Source organism: Diuraphis noxia, unplaced genomic scaffold (genome assembly GCF_037042655.1).
Source record: "Diuraphis noxia isolate RWA-SAM2 unplaced genomic scaffold, SU_Dnox_SAM2 contig0005, whole genome shotgun sequence".
Classification (NCBI taxonomy): domain Eukaryota; kingdom Metazoa; phylum Arthropoda; class Insecta; order Hemiptera; family Aphididae; genus Diuraphis; species Diuraphis noxia.
This window is the reverse complement of record NW_028301715.1, coordinates 31,076,684-31,092,555: the sequence shown is the minus strand read 5'-3', so window position 1 is coordinate 31,092,555 and position 15,872 is coordinate 31,076,684. Positions and strand designations below refer to the sequence as shown.

Below are 15,872 nucleotides of genomic sequence, written 5' to 3'. Positions count from 1 at the left end.
CTTATACCACGGTATATAATATGTAACGAAAAATCCACTTTGGTACATACATTGAACTATATGATACTAACTATATCATATATAGTTCAATGGGTACATATCAGTTTAAAGACGTCTTATCATAATAATAATGTTTATCATAATGAACGTAATCACAAGAGCCAAATTGTTTGGTCTTGGTATGTGGTTTATGGTTGGTCAAGAACCATCGCAAAGTTTATCGTACCTTTTTTAGTTTTTTCTAAAATATATTGAATTTCGACATACAGTGTATATAAGTAAAATATCCTACTAGGTACATTTCTGTGATTTAATCTATTCTGTACTACTACTTTTAAACTGTTTAAATTATTACGTTTCACATTATACACTAAACTTTAATACATTAATTTACATCTTACTAAATTATAAATAAAAAAATCAGGTACGAGATAAATTTATAATAGCATAAACACCTATCTAAAAACAATTGTTTTTATTTAGTTTTAATATACAAAATGAAACTAGTCATGTCCAATCTGTAACGTTTTGATGATAACCGAGAAATTTGTGGATCGTTTCCAATATAAAACAACAAATCCCCGAGTTCCTGATCGTTGTACCTACAATAACAACAGCTTAATCCTGCTTAAATACACTACGACAACTTTTAATAGATAACAGTAGATTTGTCTCGTAAGTATAAGTGAACATTTTTTATTCAGTGTTGAATATTAAGTAGTTGTTTCTAATAATGACAAAACAATTGTAAGAAAACTGAACGGTGCAAAAATAACTCGCAATAAAATTATTTTTAATGATAGGCAACTACAATGCAATGTGAAAATTTGAAATAATTCACTTGCTAATTATGGCAAGTATTGATATTTATGCATTCCAATATCTCGACTATATAAAAATGTTAACTTCCTGTTAATATGATAATTATTGTCTACAATCCCAATCTCCTACATTTCTATAAGATATAATATGTTTTGTTTAATGTGAGTCTTACTTTTTCAGGTTTATGAATTAAGTTAAGAATTATCTAAATGATGGCAAGGAAACGACGTAGTACAACAGAAATAAATACTGCTGAAAATGCTTCGGTTCCAAAACGTCGTTATACTAGGTGAGTTGAAATTAATCGACAACTATAATCATACACTACTTGATTGTATATTTTCAAAATTTCAATATGTTTTTATAATTTTCAGTGCACAAAGAACTCATCTTGATGAAATGATGGTTTTTAATCATAAAAAATGTCTCTCATGGTATCACAAATATACAAATGATGTCGGTGAACTAGGTACTTATAAAAAGGAAAGAATAATGCATTTTTGAAACTTTGATTTTATCCATATATGTATTTGAATTATTTCAAGGTCCTGAAGGCATGGAAAAATTTTGTATGGATATTGGGGTTGACCCAGAAGATTTAGTAATGCTTGTTTTGGCTTGGAAAATGAATGCTAAATCAATGGGGTATTTTTCAAGTGCTGAATGGTTAAAGGGTCTTACTGAATTGCAGTAAATATTTTGATTTATATATTTTTTTAAATATCTATGTAATTAATAATTAATAAAATGTTTTTTGATGGCAGGTGTGATTCAGTTAAAAAACTTCAAAGTAAATTGGATTCTTTGAGGTTGTATTTTAATGATCCGTTAGCATTCAAAAGTATCTATAGATATGCATATGATTTTGCTAGAGTAAGTTTTACTTTTAATATGATAAAATAATTATTATTTGTAACTATTTATAGATATCTAATTTATATGATTATTATGATGGCAGAAAAAAAATTGTTATTTCCTTTTTTAGTAATTTTTAACTTATTTAAATGATTATTAAATTTGTATTGTTTTTAATCTAAATGTAAATAAGTTTATTTTTTACTTTTTTAAGGATAAAGATCAACGAAGTATGGACATAGAAACTGCAAAATTAATGCTGAATTTATTACTTGGAAAACAATGGAAACTTCACAATTTATTTGCTAAATTTATAGATCAATCAAAGTATAGAGTTATTAATAAAGACCAATGGTGCAATATATTAGAATTCTCACGATCTATCTCTACAGATTTGTCAAATTATGACATAGATGGAGCATGTAAGTTTTATATCATTCGATTCTCTACATATTTATTCAAATTAAATATTTTTACGTTCTATGTAAAACTATCTAATCCATTTAATAAAACCGTTAGTTTTATAAACTAGGTAGTAGATTACCAACTTTGATAATTAAAAATTAAAATGTAAAGTAAATGTCTGGTTAGTCAAACAAACAGATATTTTATACATTTTTTATTATTAATTTATTAATCTAATTAATAGATTTTATACAATTATATTTATGATCAATGAGTTAATTTTAACCACTGAATTTTAAACTAAATATGACTCAATAATTTTTATTGGTGTCTCAATAAACTATATACCGTTGTAAAAGCACATTCTATATTAAAAAATTGGATATAGTTATTATTTTTTGTTTTATTTACTTACTCTACTATTTTAAAATGTATATTTTTATTTATAGGGCCTGTTATGTTAGACGAGTTTGTGGACTGGATAAAAAATACTAACAGCTGAAATTATGAGGAATATAATAAACCACCAGGATTATTTACTGGAACAATATAAGTTAAATACCGTTTAATAAAACTGAATCGATCTCTCTTTTGCTTTTCCAATTTCCATTTGAATAAATTCATTTTTCATTTCAACGATACAGTGCATTATACAAATCAATTTTTTGTAAATCTTTTATTTTATGTATTTATATAGTATATTAATACAAATAATTATAATAAATTCATTCAGACATATATTTTTCGTATTTATTTATCAAATTAATATGTATTGCAATAGTTACAAAGATTTTCAGATATAGTGTCTTGTCTTATAAAAGTTACTTAAAATAAAAATATACTTTGATGTATGCCAGTGGGATAATAGATATCTTCCATAGAATTGTCTTATCATATAGTTAAATGTCTTAATAATTTCATACTGAAATAAGTTTTTCCAAAATGTAATTAATTGTTAATATTTTTATCTTAACACATCCTTAGTATTTTATACTGAATAATGGACTATTAATTTAAGTTTAAATAGGTGGATGATGAATTTTTTTTTATTATTATTAGTTTATACATTATACAATAATTTATATCAGAAAAAATCATTGAAAAGTAAAATTCTGAAGGTCAAGTAAAAATTAAATTTTTCAAATATTTTTAACCCAAAGTCAAAAAATACAACATTTAAATGTTCAAAAGTATCTGTTAATAATATTTTATTAGTTAGTGATTTAATAAATGGTAAATAATAATATATAACGTGTGTTATATTTACAATTAATTCTATACTCTGTTAAAATCTTGCCGTTTTCCTACAAAAATAAGCACTCCCATGCAACACCTCCCATTGTGGAATTGGTGTTAAATGGGGATGCATATAATTGAAATGTTCTCTTGCTGAACAGAGTTTATAATTTTACATAATCAACATTAAGATAAGATTTGTTGTTTATCTATAAAATAGAATATAAAAGTTACATATTAATTGTGAACTTTTCAATAAAATATAATAGTAAGAATAAATTTTGACTATAAAATAAAATAATTTATACTTGGATTATTGTTTTAAAATTGAGTGTTGTGAATTGATTTTATTTAAGTGATATTTAAACACATATAGAGTAAATGAACCTAATAGCAATAACAAATGTACAATCCTTATGGTGTATATTTTCCTGGTTTAAAGTTTCGCAAAATATTTAAGTCTATTTGTATCTACGATCAGTTAGAAATCTATAAATTAATAACTGATACAAGGTTATTGTAAAAAATGTAAAATAAATAAAAAATTATTTTATTTTAATTGGTATTGAAGTTATTTCTTCTCATTCTTGGCTTCTTTTATTAGATCATGTGCATTTTCAACTGTGAAATTCTTTTTTGTATATCATGCAACTGCAATGGAAAATATATTCAATAAATATGTGTATAATGTGACTAGAAAGATAAAAAAAAAAAATATATACATTGGATGTTAAATCTAACTAAAGGAACAGCAAATATTTCAAGCACATGACTGGAAAACCCTGAATTTTATTTATGGTTATTTACTGCATAAAATACATAATATTACTCTTATTTAAAAAAAAAAAAAAGTCTATGTAATTAAAAAATACCAATAAAATATGGGGTCATGTGTTCAAAATATTTTATGTTACTTTTATTTTTAATCCACTCTGTTATAGAACAGTAATTTTCAAACCTTTTGAATTTCCCAATCAATACTTGATATTTTTGGATCATTCTTTTTATTGCTATTTGTATTCTCTACATTATTTGATGTTAAACTTACAAGCATTTTGTAAATGTCTGACATTTCCAAGTCAAAATCAAACCTTCAAAAATTGTAATAAATAAATATCAAATATATTTGATTAAAATCATTAAACAACTGATCGACCATACATTCTTAAATCCCATAGTATTTTTTTATAAAAATATAATAATACATTTTTAATTACATCTTTATAATAATATGGCATAATGATTACAAACTAATATATTATATTCAGAACTAAAAATAAACACAATACTTACGGTTTGATTACTGTGTGTTTTACAGCATTCTTATAATTTATATTTTCCACACTTTCCTAAATACAAGTATATTATTATAAATAGAAATAATAATATTGTGAAAGTAGTTTAACAAATAATATAGTTTTTCAGGTACTCATAACAGCTTTTAAACCTAATTTTTTACGAGAAAAGCTAATCTGTCTATTATAGGTATATTGATTATTTTGTAGGTATTAACTATTAATTGTTATACATTTTACCGGTACCTTAAAACCGTAATCACCATTACTTACATCATTCATCTTAACTTAAAATGTTTACAAATAAAATACTATAAGTTCAATAATCATATAGAGATGAAATAATATTAATAAAAACAAATTAAAAGTTGACCCAGGATAATTGTTTTTCACATTGTGATTCATGGTTAAAATTATATTTACACGTTTTATATTATAGGTACCTATTACCACTATTGCTAATATTGTAATTTAATATGATATACTAATACATTTTACTAATTAAATTTATATCCTACATGTTACCAGGACGAAAATTGACACATTGAAATATTTTTAAATTAATTGTATAAACATAATATCAAAAATATAATTGATGGTAACTACTAGGTATCTAGAACAATTTTTAAGTTGGGTAAAAAAATAGAGTACCTATTGGAGGGTTAAAAATAGGATATAAAATAATACCTATTTTTCTAAATCAAAAGGGAAAAAAATTATGCAAAACCAATTTTAAGCTTTAAGAGGAGGAGGTCTATTAAACACCCCATAATAATAACTGTATTTTGAATTGTATTGTTATGTAGACGAGGCTAAAAAGTCAACTAGCAAAAAACAATGACGTCCTTTTATTGGGACATACATATAGATATTGAAGAATCCTTCTATTGAATTACTATTTCAGTTAAATGTTTAGCGGTGTTGAGGGAGGGGCGGAGCGCTGGAGCCCCTAACTTAATGTGTTTGGAAAATTAGTTGGACCACATCCATGAAAGATTTCTAAATACACCATTGAACTACAATATTATGGATTTATGGAAGCAATAATATACCTATACATTACTTTAAATAAACTAATGTGTAGTTTTATTTACAAATTATAAGTTTACAACCCCATGCTATACTTGTTCTAAAAACTTCTGTAGCCAGTTGCTGTCATATACAAATGGTATTCGGAAAAAACCCTTCCCTACGATTTAACATGTTTATTAAATTTAATGACTAAATAATTACTTTTCTGTAGGTTTGTCTGGATATCATTTTGGAAAATTCTTTATTTACTCCAAATGGTACCTCGAGTCCTCGATCTAAATTTAAAAAATGTATGAAATTATTGATATTAGTAAAAACACCAATAATATAGTTATTGAAGCAATTATACCTATATTTATTATTATAAAACATATTAGTATTTAGTATATTACATATTAGATTAGATTGAAATAGGCACCTATATCCCATATAACTTTGATATAAGATACACTGTAAAGACTAAAAAGTCATACTAATGGATTTTGACTGGGGAGACTGCAGCTCGGGCCTTGACGTCATTAAGGGCCGTCGTACATTACTGTAACACGGTTTTATTTATACCAATTAGGATTAACATAAAATAATTACTTATAAACTGATGGTATAATAAATAAATGTAATATAAAAAAAAGGTGATAGGTGGGAATTGCTCTGCTGTATATTATTAGAGATGGAAAGTAGGTCACTATAATATATAATGTATTAAATTTGAATGTAATAACAGGTATAATTGTATACGAAAAACGTTTCTGAACGGAGATGATTTGTCAGTCTAGGATATATCATATTCCCTATATTTAAATTATAATATATTTTTATACGCTCAAAAAATGTTTTCTATATGACACAAGAATTTTTTTTACAGTTATTTGAAAAAAAAACTTATGGAGAACCTTGTGTTGAGTTTTTTGAACCTAAGTATAAATCACAACAATTTTAAGAATTTTGAACTTCATAATTCCATGCAAATTTTCATGATTTTGACATACTTCGTAAATGTTTGAACTTTAAATGCTTATAAACAAAAATTGTGATTAACGATTTCTGATTATTTTTTATTACGATATGAACAATTTATAATTAACATTGAATTGCATTTTAATGATTTTTTGGACAGCCAAATTTTTTTTAAAGGCATTTCAATAAAAAAAAACTTAGAAAAATCGGAAATCTCAACTGTCTATAAATAGCTTAAAAAAAGTTAAAATATTTTGAAAATTTTATCATAAATAGATAACGCTAGTATAAACAATTGGTAAAAATTCCAAGTATTTTTTTTAATGATTCGTTTTTGAGTTACAGTAAAATAAAAAATTGATGTTGTCGAAAACTGATTATAAGCGTTAAAATTCCCGTTTTTTCGTTACTTTTTTAGGGTTTTTCCAGACTACGCTTTTAAAAACTACTGGACATTTTTCACTTTCGACCCCCCAAAGTACCAAATAGACTAATTTTCCTTTTCAAACAAGGACTGAAGTCAAAAATTATTTATACTCCAAAACGTGATGACGGAAACAAAAAAAAAGCGACTAAGTCGTGGATATCGCTCTGCTGTACAGTAGGTTACAAGTGGGTTACTGTAATGAATGGAATTAAATTTGAATCCAATGATATTATATCATTGTATACGAAAAACGATTTTGAGCGGAGACGGTTTATCTTAAACCTATTAAAAGTTCGCTCAAATGTTTTGAAAATTTTACCATGTATACTAAGGTTAATATAAATAAACAACCCAAATTTTAAGATTTTACGAATGTTTTTAACCGAATAACAACAAAAAACTCCCAAAATTAAAATGTCTATAAATAGCTCAAAAATGGCTAAAATTTTCCGAATTTCAAACCGTAAGGGACAAAAGCCAAAATACAACAAAAAAGTTCTCTTGTAATTATTCATTTGAAGTAATATTTCTGGTAGAAAACGTCGTCCGTATTTATTTAATATTATAAAATTATGAAATCGTACGTTTTTCTCCTTTAACCACATTTATTTCGAGTACCGTTTCGTAAATCAAAAAGTGACCTTTCAAAAGTACCAGCTCAAGAACATTACCTTTTAGAAAATATGCTTAACTTGATACTTTCTACCAAGTTTAGAGGAAGAAAAAGTATTTACAGAATAAAAAAGAAAAAAATATGTAATAAACATCATTATAAAACCAATACATTCCTCGCTCCCCTCAGAATCTAAAATATTCATCGTTGTAAAATCAATACATTCCTAACTTCATTGAGAATTTAAATGATATAACAAAAAAACTGATTTTATAATTTAGATTACAGGAATTCACCAAAACGTAGCCTTGGGCTTTAATAAGGTATAGGGACTCACAGTTGTTTAATTTGGATGAATTTTCAAAATATTGCAATTGTTTTGCTTTAGCTCTCCATATTTTCAACGTTTCTTCATCTCTAAAATTTAAAAATACATTATATCATAGTTTTAATTGGTTTTAGAAAAATGAAAATACAACAGTGGTGTCCTTATGCCATACATTAGTAAATATTATTAGTGTAGCCGTGTAGGTAGGTACATAAATGTTTGCGGCTTTTTTTAGTTTGACCAGTGATCACGGCTGCATGTTACTTTCGTCCCAAAAAAAAGGTATATTTTACAGCCTTACAGGTAGTAAATTTGACCGGTAACTTGAGTCCCGTTTTGGGGACACAAGTCGGCTATATAATAATTATTATCGATATTTACTACTAAAATCACTTAAGTCGATAGTATCGTGTCACTAAAATCGATATAGTTCATTATCTATACTAAATTGTATATATAGGTACCTACGGATATACGTAGGCATACGTATTCGTTAAGGTATAATTTACAAGTGAATATCCTCTCCAAACGCTTGTAAAAAATTAATTTGATGTCATGAACTTGAAATAATTTGAATTTTTCGTGGGTTTTAATAAATTAACTTTAGATGCTCGTGGAAAAGTACTGTGGATGTAGACTTAACTTTTTTTTTAAATTCTACTAGAAAGAAATTATGATGAGTAGTATTACATTTTCAAGTTTTTTGATTGACAAATATGTTGTGATTGATATGAATTTTATTGTACACAAAATATTCTTATTTGTAGGTAGGTACTGTAGTTCCAGTATATTTACACTATATTACTGATTTACACGCGAGTACACAAAAATATCTATTTAAATTTTAATTTATACAATATAGCGACTTAAGTGAAGTCTCGATAACTCAAATTTTTTTGTTATCTCATTGGCCATGGCCCATGAAGTAATTTAAAATAATGTTTCTGAAGTAAAGGTATAATTCAAAAATACATGAATTGAAGTTACTTTATTCCCCTTAAAATTCGAGTTTTCGAGACGCATCATTATCATTATAATATGTGTGTGTGTATCATAAAGATTTTCTATCACCTGTATTAAATATGATAAAAAATAAGTTAAGTTTTTAATTTTTAACTTACTTGTAGGATTGTAAAATTCGTTCTTGTTTTTCTAATATTACTTTTTGTTTTTCTAAGTAAAGTCTCTCTAGTTCTTTCATCCTAATATCACGATCAGTAACTAAACGGTCGCTGCTCCTAATTCGTATAATACATGACAAAAGTTTAAATATAGCCAATATAGGTAATTTATTAATATTTAATTCGTAAGTATATTATAATATACTAACTAATAATATATAATACCTATAATAGTTACTATTTATCTAATGTCATAATTCACAGTATAAGTGTAATTAGGTATTTAACAGTGGAAGTGGAATATGGAAATAACTTTTGTGGTGGATAGATAATTACTAGCAAGTGATGTAACACCTAATCTACTATAGAGTCTATAGATATATTTCGTCCGTACTACTCGTCAAACAGTCGTAGACGTGCTTATTGTATCGTAGTTAGGGCCGAGGGGTAGGGCAATGCTATCAACATAAAAATAAATATAAAAGCAATTACTGTAATTTCAAGGGGGGCTGCAGACCACTAGGTCCCCTTCGATATACCATTGGTAGTATATCAAATTATTGTATATAACAGTGATTACAAAGTATAAATACTAACCAATTAGTAAGAAATATCATTGGCCAACTATATCTTTCCATCAACTGCATTTTTGATGTATCCGTCTAAACAATAAAATACAACTTATAATTTAATAACAGAAAACAATAAAATAATTATTTAATTATTTTTAGTAATTTAAAGTTATATAGTTACAATTTTTTTAAATTTTTTGTTTTTTTTAAGAATTTTTTCATCTATTTTTTTTACTACGTTTAATTGATCATTATTTTGTTGAATTGTTTCCATAATATTTTGATCACTTTTCCATTTTTCTTGCAAAAAACTTATTAAATATTTAGAACCTTTTTTCACCATGTCCCTAGTAAGGCAATCAAGTGGATTTCCAGCAACGTGTAATTCTCGAAGTTTCGGTAATGATCCTAAACAGAAAGTATATGATATATAAGTATAAATAACAATGAAAGGTGATTCAAATTTATAATCCAATTAACTAATACTCATTTTTTAATAAAAATTATTTTTACTATTAGGTATAGTATATATTTATGATTATATATTTATATGTTTATTATATTCTAAGCTTTATGTATATAGTTAGGCCTAGGTGAAAATAAGGAGGGGGCTTTAGGGGCTAGCTTATGAGCTTATTCAATATTAAAATAATAGAGCTTAGCCCCATTCCCAAACTCCAAATCGCTATTTGCGCATATATGTAACTATAGGTATAGATATAAATAAATAAATATATATATTATATACGTATAAATATATAAATAATATTTTATACTATTTATATAATTATTATTATACATACCCAGCGTTAAAGGCAATCGCTTTAAATCATTTTTTCCCAAAAGCAATACCTGTAAATTTTTATGACCCTGAATACCATCTGGTAATCGACGTATTCTGTTGCATCGTAAATCTAACCACATAAGATTTGTACAACCAGTAAATAATTCATCGGGTAGTGTCCGTATGATGTTATTGTCCAAGTATAAATACTACGTAAAATAGTTATTATAAAAATCATAATATCAATTAATTAAAATAAAAAACAGTAAGAACATGAACATGACAGATATATATGTAAGTATAAAATATTGTACTTACTCTAACGAAACAACCTATCTCTCGAATAAGAGATTCGGGTATAGACATTATATTTCTATTTTTTAGGGTAACGATTTCCATTGCTTTAATTTATAATATTATAGTAAAAAAAATACGAAAAAATCAAATTGTACTGTATGTAATCAAAGGGTACGTCATAATAATATTATAAATAGTGATATCAATACTTACATAGTGCTGCCATGACAACAGTCTAACTGCTCTTTAAGCTAATTAAAATTTTTCGAGTGGGGAGTCTCTTTTATTGTTATTTGAATTTTGAATCTTAAGTTTCATCTGTTTAATATATATTTGTCTATAAATCATCAACTTATAAAGGACAGATGAAAACATTTCAAACAAATCATTAAATTATCTATGTATAGTAATAGATATGTATCCATGTAGGTTAATATGAGGTAACATTTTATCCTTTTATTGTAGAATTCATTTATATTTTTGCCCATATAGACCCATGATGTTTTTAAGCCAAGACAAGTATTCCCGTTCTAAAACATTTCAATTATTACTACCCCTGGCCAAAACTCAACAGTTTAAGCCAAAATGATGAGGTCATACTAAATAGACTTAGAATTGGCCACACGCGATTCTCCCGTGGATACCTGATGAGAAAATCCGAACCCTCCATATGCGTCTTGTAACTTGATCATCACTGTCAAACACGTATACTCATTCATTATCAACTTTTTACCTAAGCCAGAGAAGAACACGCAATCCCAAACAACCTTTATGAAGCTATTGGGCCTTATAATACAGATCCAGAAAAAATAATAATTTCTTTCCTAAAAAAAATTGAAATGTACCACATAATATAATTTTAATTTATTGTAAATGTATAATATATTATAATCTATAACTAAAAATATTACTACTATAAGCTAATAACCTTGTAGTTGATGATGTAACAATGAAAAAAAAAAAATTATTACTACCTGTAATAACCAACTTTTACCCCCTGCTTACTAGAAAATTTTATCAACTATATCATAATCTAAATAAACATAATTGTAAAATATATTTCGATTTATTAACGATTTCGAATGCACAAAATCTAAAATTTATAATATCCTGCACAATAATTTTAAATGATTTATAATTCAGAGTTATCATAGTTGGTTGGAATATTGAATTATTATTGATATTATTTGAGTTACAGTAGGATAGGTATAACTATATAAATACTACGCATAATGTTGTGTTTAAAAAAGATAATTTGTTGATTTATAATACACATTATTATTGTCATGTCGTGCAATTATTAAATATATCAATTAATCAATATATTTATAAACATTGACTTCAGATCTTTAATATAATTCTCGCCTTTACAACTTTACATCATATTGTAGGTATTTAAATATACATAAGACATAACTATAAAATAAATGAATATTTCAGACCAAGTTGATAGTTTTAATGTGTTCGTAGAACTTTTCACAATTTCATGTTTGTCTGGTATTGAATCAAGATGACAAGATAAGTCAAACCCGCAGCAAAAGTCTTAAAACAACAACAAAAAACATAAAAGAAGAATTACTAATTGGATTGTTGTTTTTTAATCTATAAATAAAAATAAAAATATATATTACATCTAATTAATGAAATAACACGAATATTAAACTTACTGAAATAATGAGACGGATATTTAATGTAAATATATCGCATGCTGTAAATTCGACAGAACTATGAGAAAGTTGGTCCAAAAACAAATTGAGCTGTACAAAAAGTGATAAAGATTTAATTAATATCGATTTTATGGTTAAATATATCATTGACATTTTAATTAAAGTCAGAGGTAAAGGAGATCAATTTCTTGGATATATAACTAATATGGCTTTGTGGGCGTATTGTAGGGTCAATAATGTTTTGTCCAGTCACATTATTCTACAACAGTGCAGTTGCATACGCAGTATATGCTCTGTATACATATAGGTATACAGCATACCTACGTTTGAAATTATATGAAAATAAATTTTTATACATTGTTATAAAAATCAATAATAATAATTTCCAGCAAAGGTATGCCTGCACTTAATTCTAAATAATAAATTTATTGTTTTTAATAAGTATACGCAATACAGGACAGTTTAGACTTGACTGACTATATAGAACGATTACTTAAAAATTAATTGAAACAATTAATGTATAGATAATATATTATTATATACACATGAAAACATGCGTCCTCATCGTATAGCGTGAAATATATATATTTGTTTACCTCTTGATTAATACTACAATCCAAGCAATTACTTTTTAGGTTTGCTATAAGCGTCTGTGTATAAAGTGCCTGAAATATATAATTATTGTTTAATATTAATTATAATGTAAATAGAAGTAAAGACTAAAGGTGTATAGAATACCTAAAAAAAAATGTTTCTACACATTGCTGCAAGAAGTGCGTGGATATAAATTTTATTTTTTATTTGTTATACCATGTAAAATGATACGATTATGTATCTCACTTAATTGAAACATTGTAAAATAACTAAATAAGTAATAACTAACGTTAGAACACAAAGTTGGTTCTGTTAAACGCATATTTGCTTGTTGCTCGAGAAGAGAGAAAACGAATATTAAAAAATTTAATTCATTCTATATATGCATATATTCAGTGGGATAACTGCAGGGCAAACAACAATAATAGGAGGAGTGTGGTAAAATAATTTATTACCTAATTAAAATTAAAACTCTGAGCCCCTCCTCATTCACTGCAGGTTTAAATATATGTTTATACTCCATGTATATTTATCTAAATGATTGTTTCTACTCAAATCTTAAGATTCGTTTTATGGTTTTAAAAAAATATGACTATATACTCCGTTCATCGAGAGAATGCAGTTGCCCAGGTGATTCGCCTTGAGACGGCGGAGGTCGTTCATTTGGATGCGTGAACGAATTGCGTTCTCTCAGCGAACGGAATGTAGAAGGTTGAAGATATAGATAAAAGATACCTATATATTGATAAATACTTTTAAATACCTACAGTATTATAATGATACATTGTTGGCATATCTGGGAGGAGGGCAAGCGTGTCCCGTACTCCACTGGCCACTACGCATATGGCATATTATATTAATAATAAACCTAATAAATTGCACTACGATTAATACAAATAATATACGTGAACAGGTTGTACCCACCTGCTTCGTAGTGTAATGTGAAATCAGGATGATGCCCAGGTACCGCACTGCGTAGTGCAGCATCCAGGAGTATATGATGATGTCGGACATGAGGTATTTGCCCATTACGTGAAACGTCTCGTAATATATGTCGAAAAACGACATCACGCACAGAGCACACACTGACATGCCCAGCTGTACGCCAAACAGGTGATTCAGACTACCGACAGCTTGGCGCAGCAGCCAGTGTCTGATCCGCAGGGTCTCAACTGCGAAGGCCGCCGACATAACGTTATCTGATGTGTCCTGTATCGCGTCGACCGCGACTGCTGAAGCTACACCAGCTGCAGCAACGGGTGGCGTGATAGAAGTTTCAGATGAGTCAGGTGTATGGAGAGTTGCTGAAACGGTCACACGCATGTGTCTCGAAAAACGTGCCAACCCCGCGGATCCACCTAGCATAGCGACGTCATCGTTAACATTCTTCAGCTTGCAGTACAACATTAAACACTGTTCGACGAATTGCGTCTCCGAACAGCACATGGCCACGTTCTGGACGTAGGTGGACGCGAGGAATACGATCGCCAGCCTAGGGCTAGAGCCGTCCATCCAAACGATCAACAACCGTAACACGTTGACCGGTATGACCAACAGCAGGCACGTGCACACGGCAATGGTCATGAACATCCTGTACAGGCCTGCTTCGGCCACCGTCGTTGGTGAATACGTTTCGTAGCACTCCATCGTCTTCATGTACTTGTCGAATCCCACCATTACCGAGTACGATAGTGCAATCCTCGACAGTATTGACGTCACGTTCGCTATGGTTGGAAAAATCTGTTTTAGGATCCTTACCGAGTCGCTGGTGCACTTCTCGCCGATCTCGCACACGATCTGCGGCGCGGCAAACAGTACGTACAAACTCAACACCAACAGTAACACGGTGGACAGCGTTGGTAGTGACGTGTTCATGTTTCGGCGACTACCTTGTATGCTTTTTGGGAACACACCGAATATCCTCCAAAACAATGTGATAGGCCAATAAACCGACATTTTATAATTACTTATTATTGTGGCAAAACATATTTGAAAGATCTATATGTATATAATGTACAGACTTCGATAATAGATTTTTGTGTATTCACGATCTTTATTTTTTTATTTTTGCATCTAATATGTATAATGATATAACAAATAATAATATATATAATCAAATGTTGATTAAAAACGTGTTGTGTTGAAGCCTTAATAAACTTGATAAAAAAAAAAAAAATTATATACATATATAACCACATTCATAGCTACGTTTTAACAAGTGGCATTTAGTCAGAGGTGTCCAGTTTAATTGAGACTTAGTCATATTTAATTTTGTTATTTTCACTTATTTCGTGCTTGTACCTACTATGTATTTGTACATATTATGTAGGTATGTATGCATCATGACATAGTATGTGTGTATGTGAGAAAGTGTTTAATATAATAGGAATACTGACCTATAACACCTATATATTTAACACGAAAAATGAATTCTTTATTAAGTTTACTGTTAAGAAACCATCAAATGGGTACACCTACTCGACTTGACGTTTGACACACTATTTTAACTCGAATTCTTTATTTTGTATTTTATTTTCACATTAATTCCAACGATATAGGTACATAAATATGGCACAGTAAAATATCAACTTGACAATCTGTTTATTTATTTATTATTATAATAAATAATAATTCTCACATGATATTACAATGAGCGTTATACATAATGACATATTTCCCATATATATTGGTGTATCGATTTAAAATTAATTGTATGAATTCGAAAAACATAATATTTTACATACATTGAAATAGTGATTAAAAGTTTTCAAAAAGACAATTATTGTAATCACCTCAAATGAACATAAATAATATTAAATACATTGTGTGAAATGAGACGCTTCAAAAATCACGACTAAGATCAAAAT

General features: G+C 27.6%; 3 protein-coding genes across 5 annotated transcripts; 1 reads left to right on the top strand and 2 right to left on the bottom strand.

The window, feature by feature from the left end:
* Nucleotides 1-243: 243 nt before the first annotated feature.
* On the top strand, nt 244-2,820 carry SCCRO4 (DCN1-like protein SCCRO4). Of its 3 annotated transcripts, XM_089229902.1 has the most exons (9): nt 244-424; nt 484-675; nt 804-853; nt 1,003-1,111; nt 1,197-1,291; nt 1,368-1,512; nt 1,587-1,695; nt 1,892-2,099; nt 2,532-2,820. In XM_089229902.1, the coding sequence occupies exons 4-9, from the start codon at nt 1,032-1,034 to the stop codon at nt 2,582-2,584; spliced, it is 690 nt and encodes a 229-aa protein (XP_089086028.1). In that variant the 5' UTR covers nt 244-424; nt 484-675; nt 804-853; nt 1,003-1,031; the 3' UTR covers nt 2,585-2,820. The 3 variants fall into 3 exon arrangements, with proteins under 3 accessions (XP_089086028.1, XP_015377572.2, XP_089086027.1); XM_015522086.2 differs by lacking the exon at nt 804-853 and having other exon boundaries at nt 245-424; XM_089229901.1 differs by lacking the exons at nt 244-424; nt 804-853 and having other exon boundaries at nt 432-675.
* Nucleotides 2,821-2,894: 74 nt separating this feature from the next.
* On the bottom strand, nt 2,895-10,907 carry LOC107171829 (uncharacterized). Its single transcript, XM_089229898.1, has 10 exons — nt 10,766-10,907; nt 10,467-10,656; nt 9,845-10,071; nt 9,689-9,753; nt 9,092-9,208; nt 7,980-8,059; nt 5,847-5,920; nt 4,612-4,667; nt 4,277-4,409; nt 2,895-3,969 (listed from the first exon to the last, which is right to left on the bottom strand). Exons 1-10 carry the CDS (start codon nt 10,844-10,846, stop codon nt 3,919-3,921), a joined length of 1,074 nt encoding a protein of 357 aa, XP_089086024.1. The 5' UTR covers nt 10,847-10,907; the 3' UTR covers nt 2,895-3,918.
* Nucleotides 10,908-11,678: 771 nt separating this feature from the next.
* LOC149055187 (uncharacterized) lies at nt 11,679-15,655 on the bottom strand. The gene is made up of 4 exons (XM_089229424.1): nt 13,930-15,655; nt 13,008-13,076; nt 12,412-12,501; nt 11,679-12,286 (listed from the first exon to the last, which is right to left on the bottom strand). The coding sequence occupies exons 1-4, from the start codon at nt 14,959-14,961 to the stop codon at nt 12,221-12,223; spliced, it is 1,257 nt and encodes a 418-aa protein (XP_089085550.1). The 5' UTR covers nt 14,962-15,655; the 3' UTR covers nt 11,679-12,220.
* Between the last annotated feature and the right edge of the window lie 217 nt (nt 15,656-15,872).

What these genes read in the sequence shown, in the direction of transcription:
- SCCRO4 (XM_089229902.1), top strand. Translation starts at nt 1,032, where the DNA reads ATGATGGCAAGGAAACGACGTAGTACAACAGAAATAAATACTGCTGAA. An exon ending in CCAAAACGTCGTTATACTAG is followed by an intron (nt 1,112 to 1,196) that starts GTGAGTTGAAAT and finishes TATAATTTTCAG; the next exon opens with TGCACAAAGAACTCATCTTG. An exon ending in ATGCATATGATTTTGCTAGA is followed by an intron (nt 1,696 to 1,891) that starts GTAAGTTTTACT and finishes TACTTTTTTAAG; the next exon opens with GATAAAGATCAACGAAGTAT.
- LOC149055187 (XM_089229424.1), bottom strand. Translation starts at nt 14,961, where the DNA reads ATGTCGGTTTATTGGCCTATCACATTGTTTTGGAGGATATTCGGTGTG. An exon ending in CACATTACACTACGAAGCAG is followed by an intron (nt 13,077 to 13,929) that starts GTGGGTACAACC and finishes TATATATTTCAG; the next exon opens with GCACTTTATACACAGACGCT. An exon ending in ATTGTAGTATTAATCAAGAG is followed by an intron (nt 12,502 to 13,007) that starts GTAAACAAATAT and finishes CTTTTTGTACAG; the next exon opens with CTCAATTTGTTTTTGGACCA.
- LOC107171829 (XM_089229898.1), bottom strand. Translation starts at nt 10,846, where the DNA reads ATGGAAATCGTTACCCTAAAAAATAGAAATATAATGTCTATACCCGAA. An exon ending in GCGATTGCCTTTAACGCTGG is followed by an intron (nt 10,072 to 10,466) that starts GTATGTATAATA and finishes CTTTCTGTTTAG; the next exon opens with GATCATTACCGAAACTTCGA. An exon ending in ATGATATTTCTTACTAATTG is followed by an intron (nt 9,209 to 9,688) that starts GTTAGTATTTAT and finishes TATACGAATTAG; the next exon opens with GAGCAGCGACCGTTTAGTTA.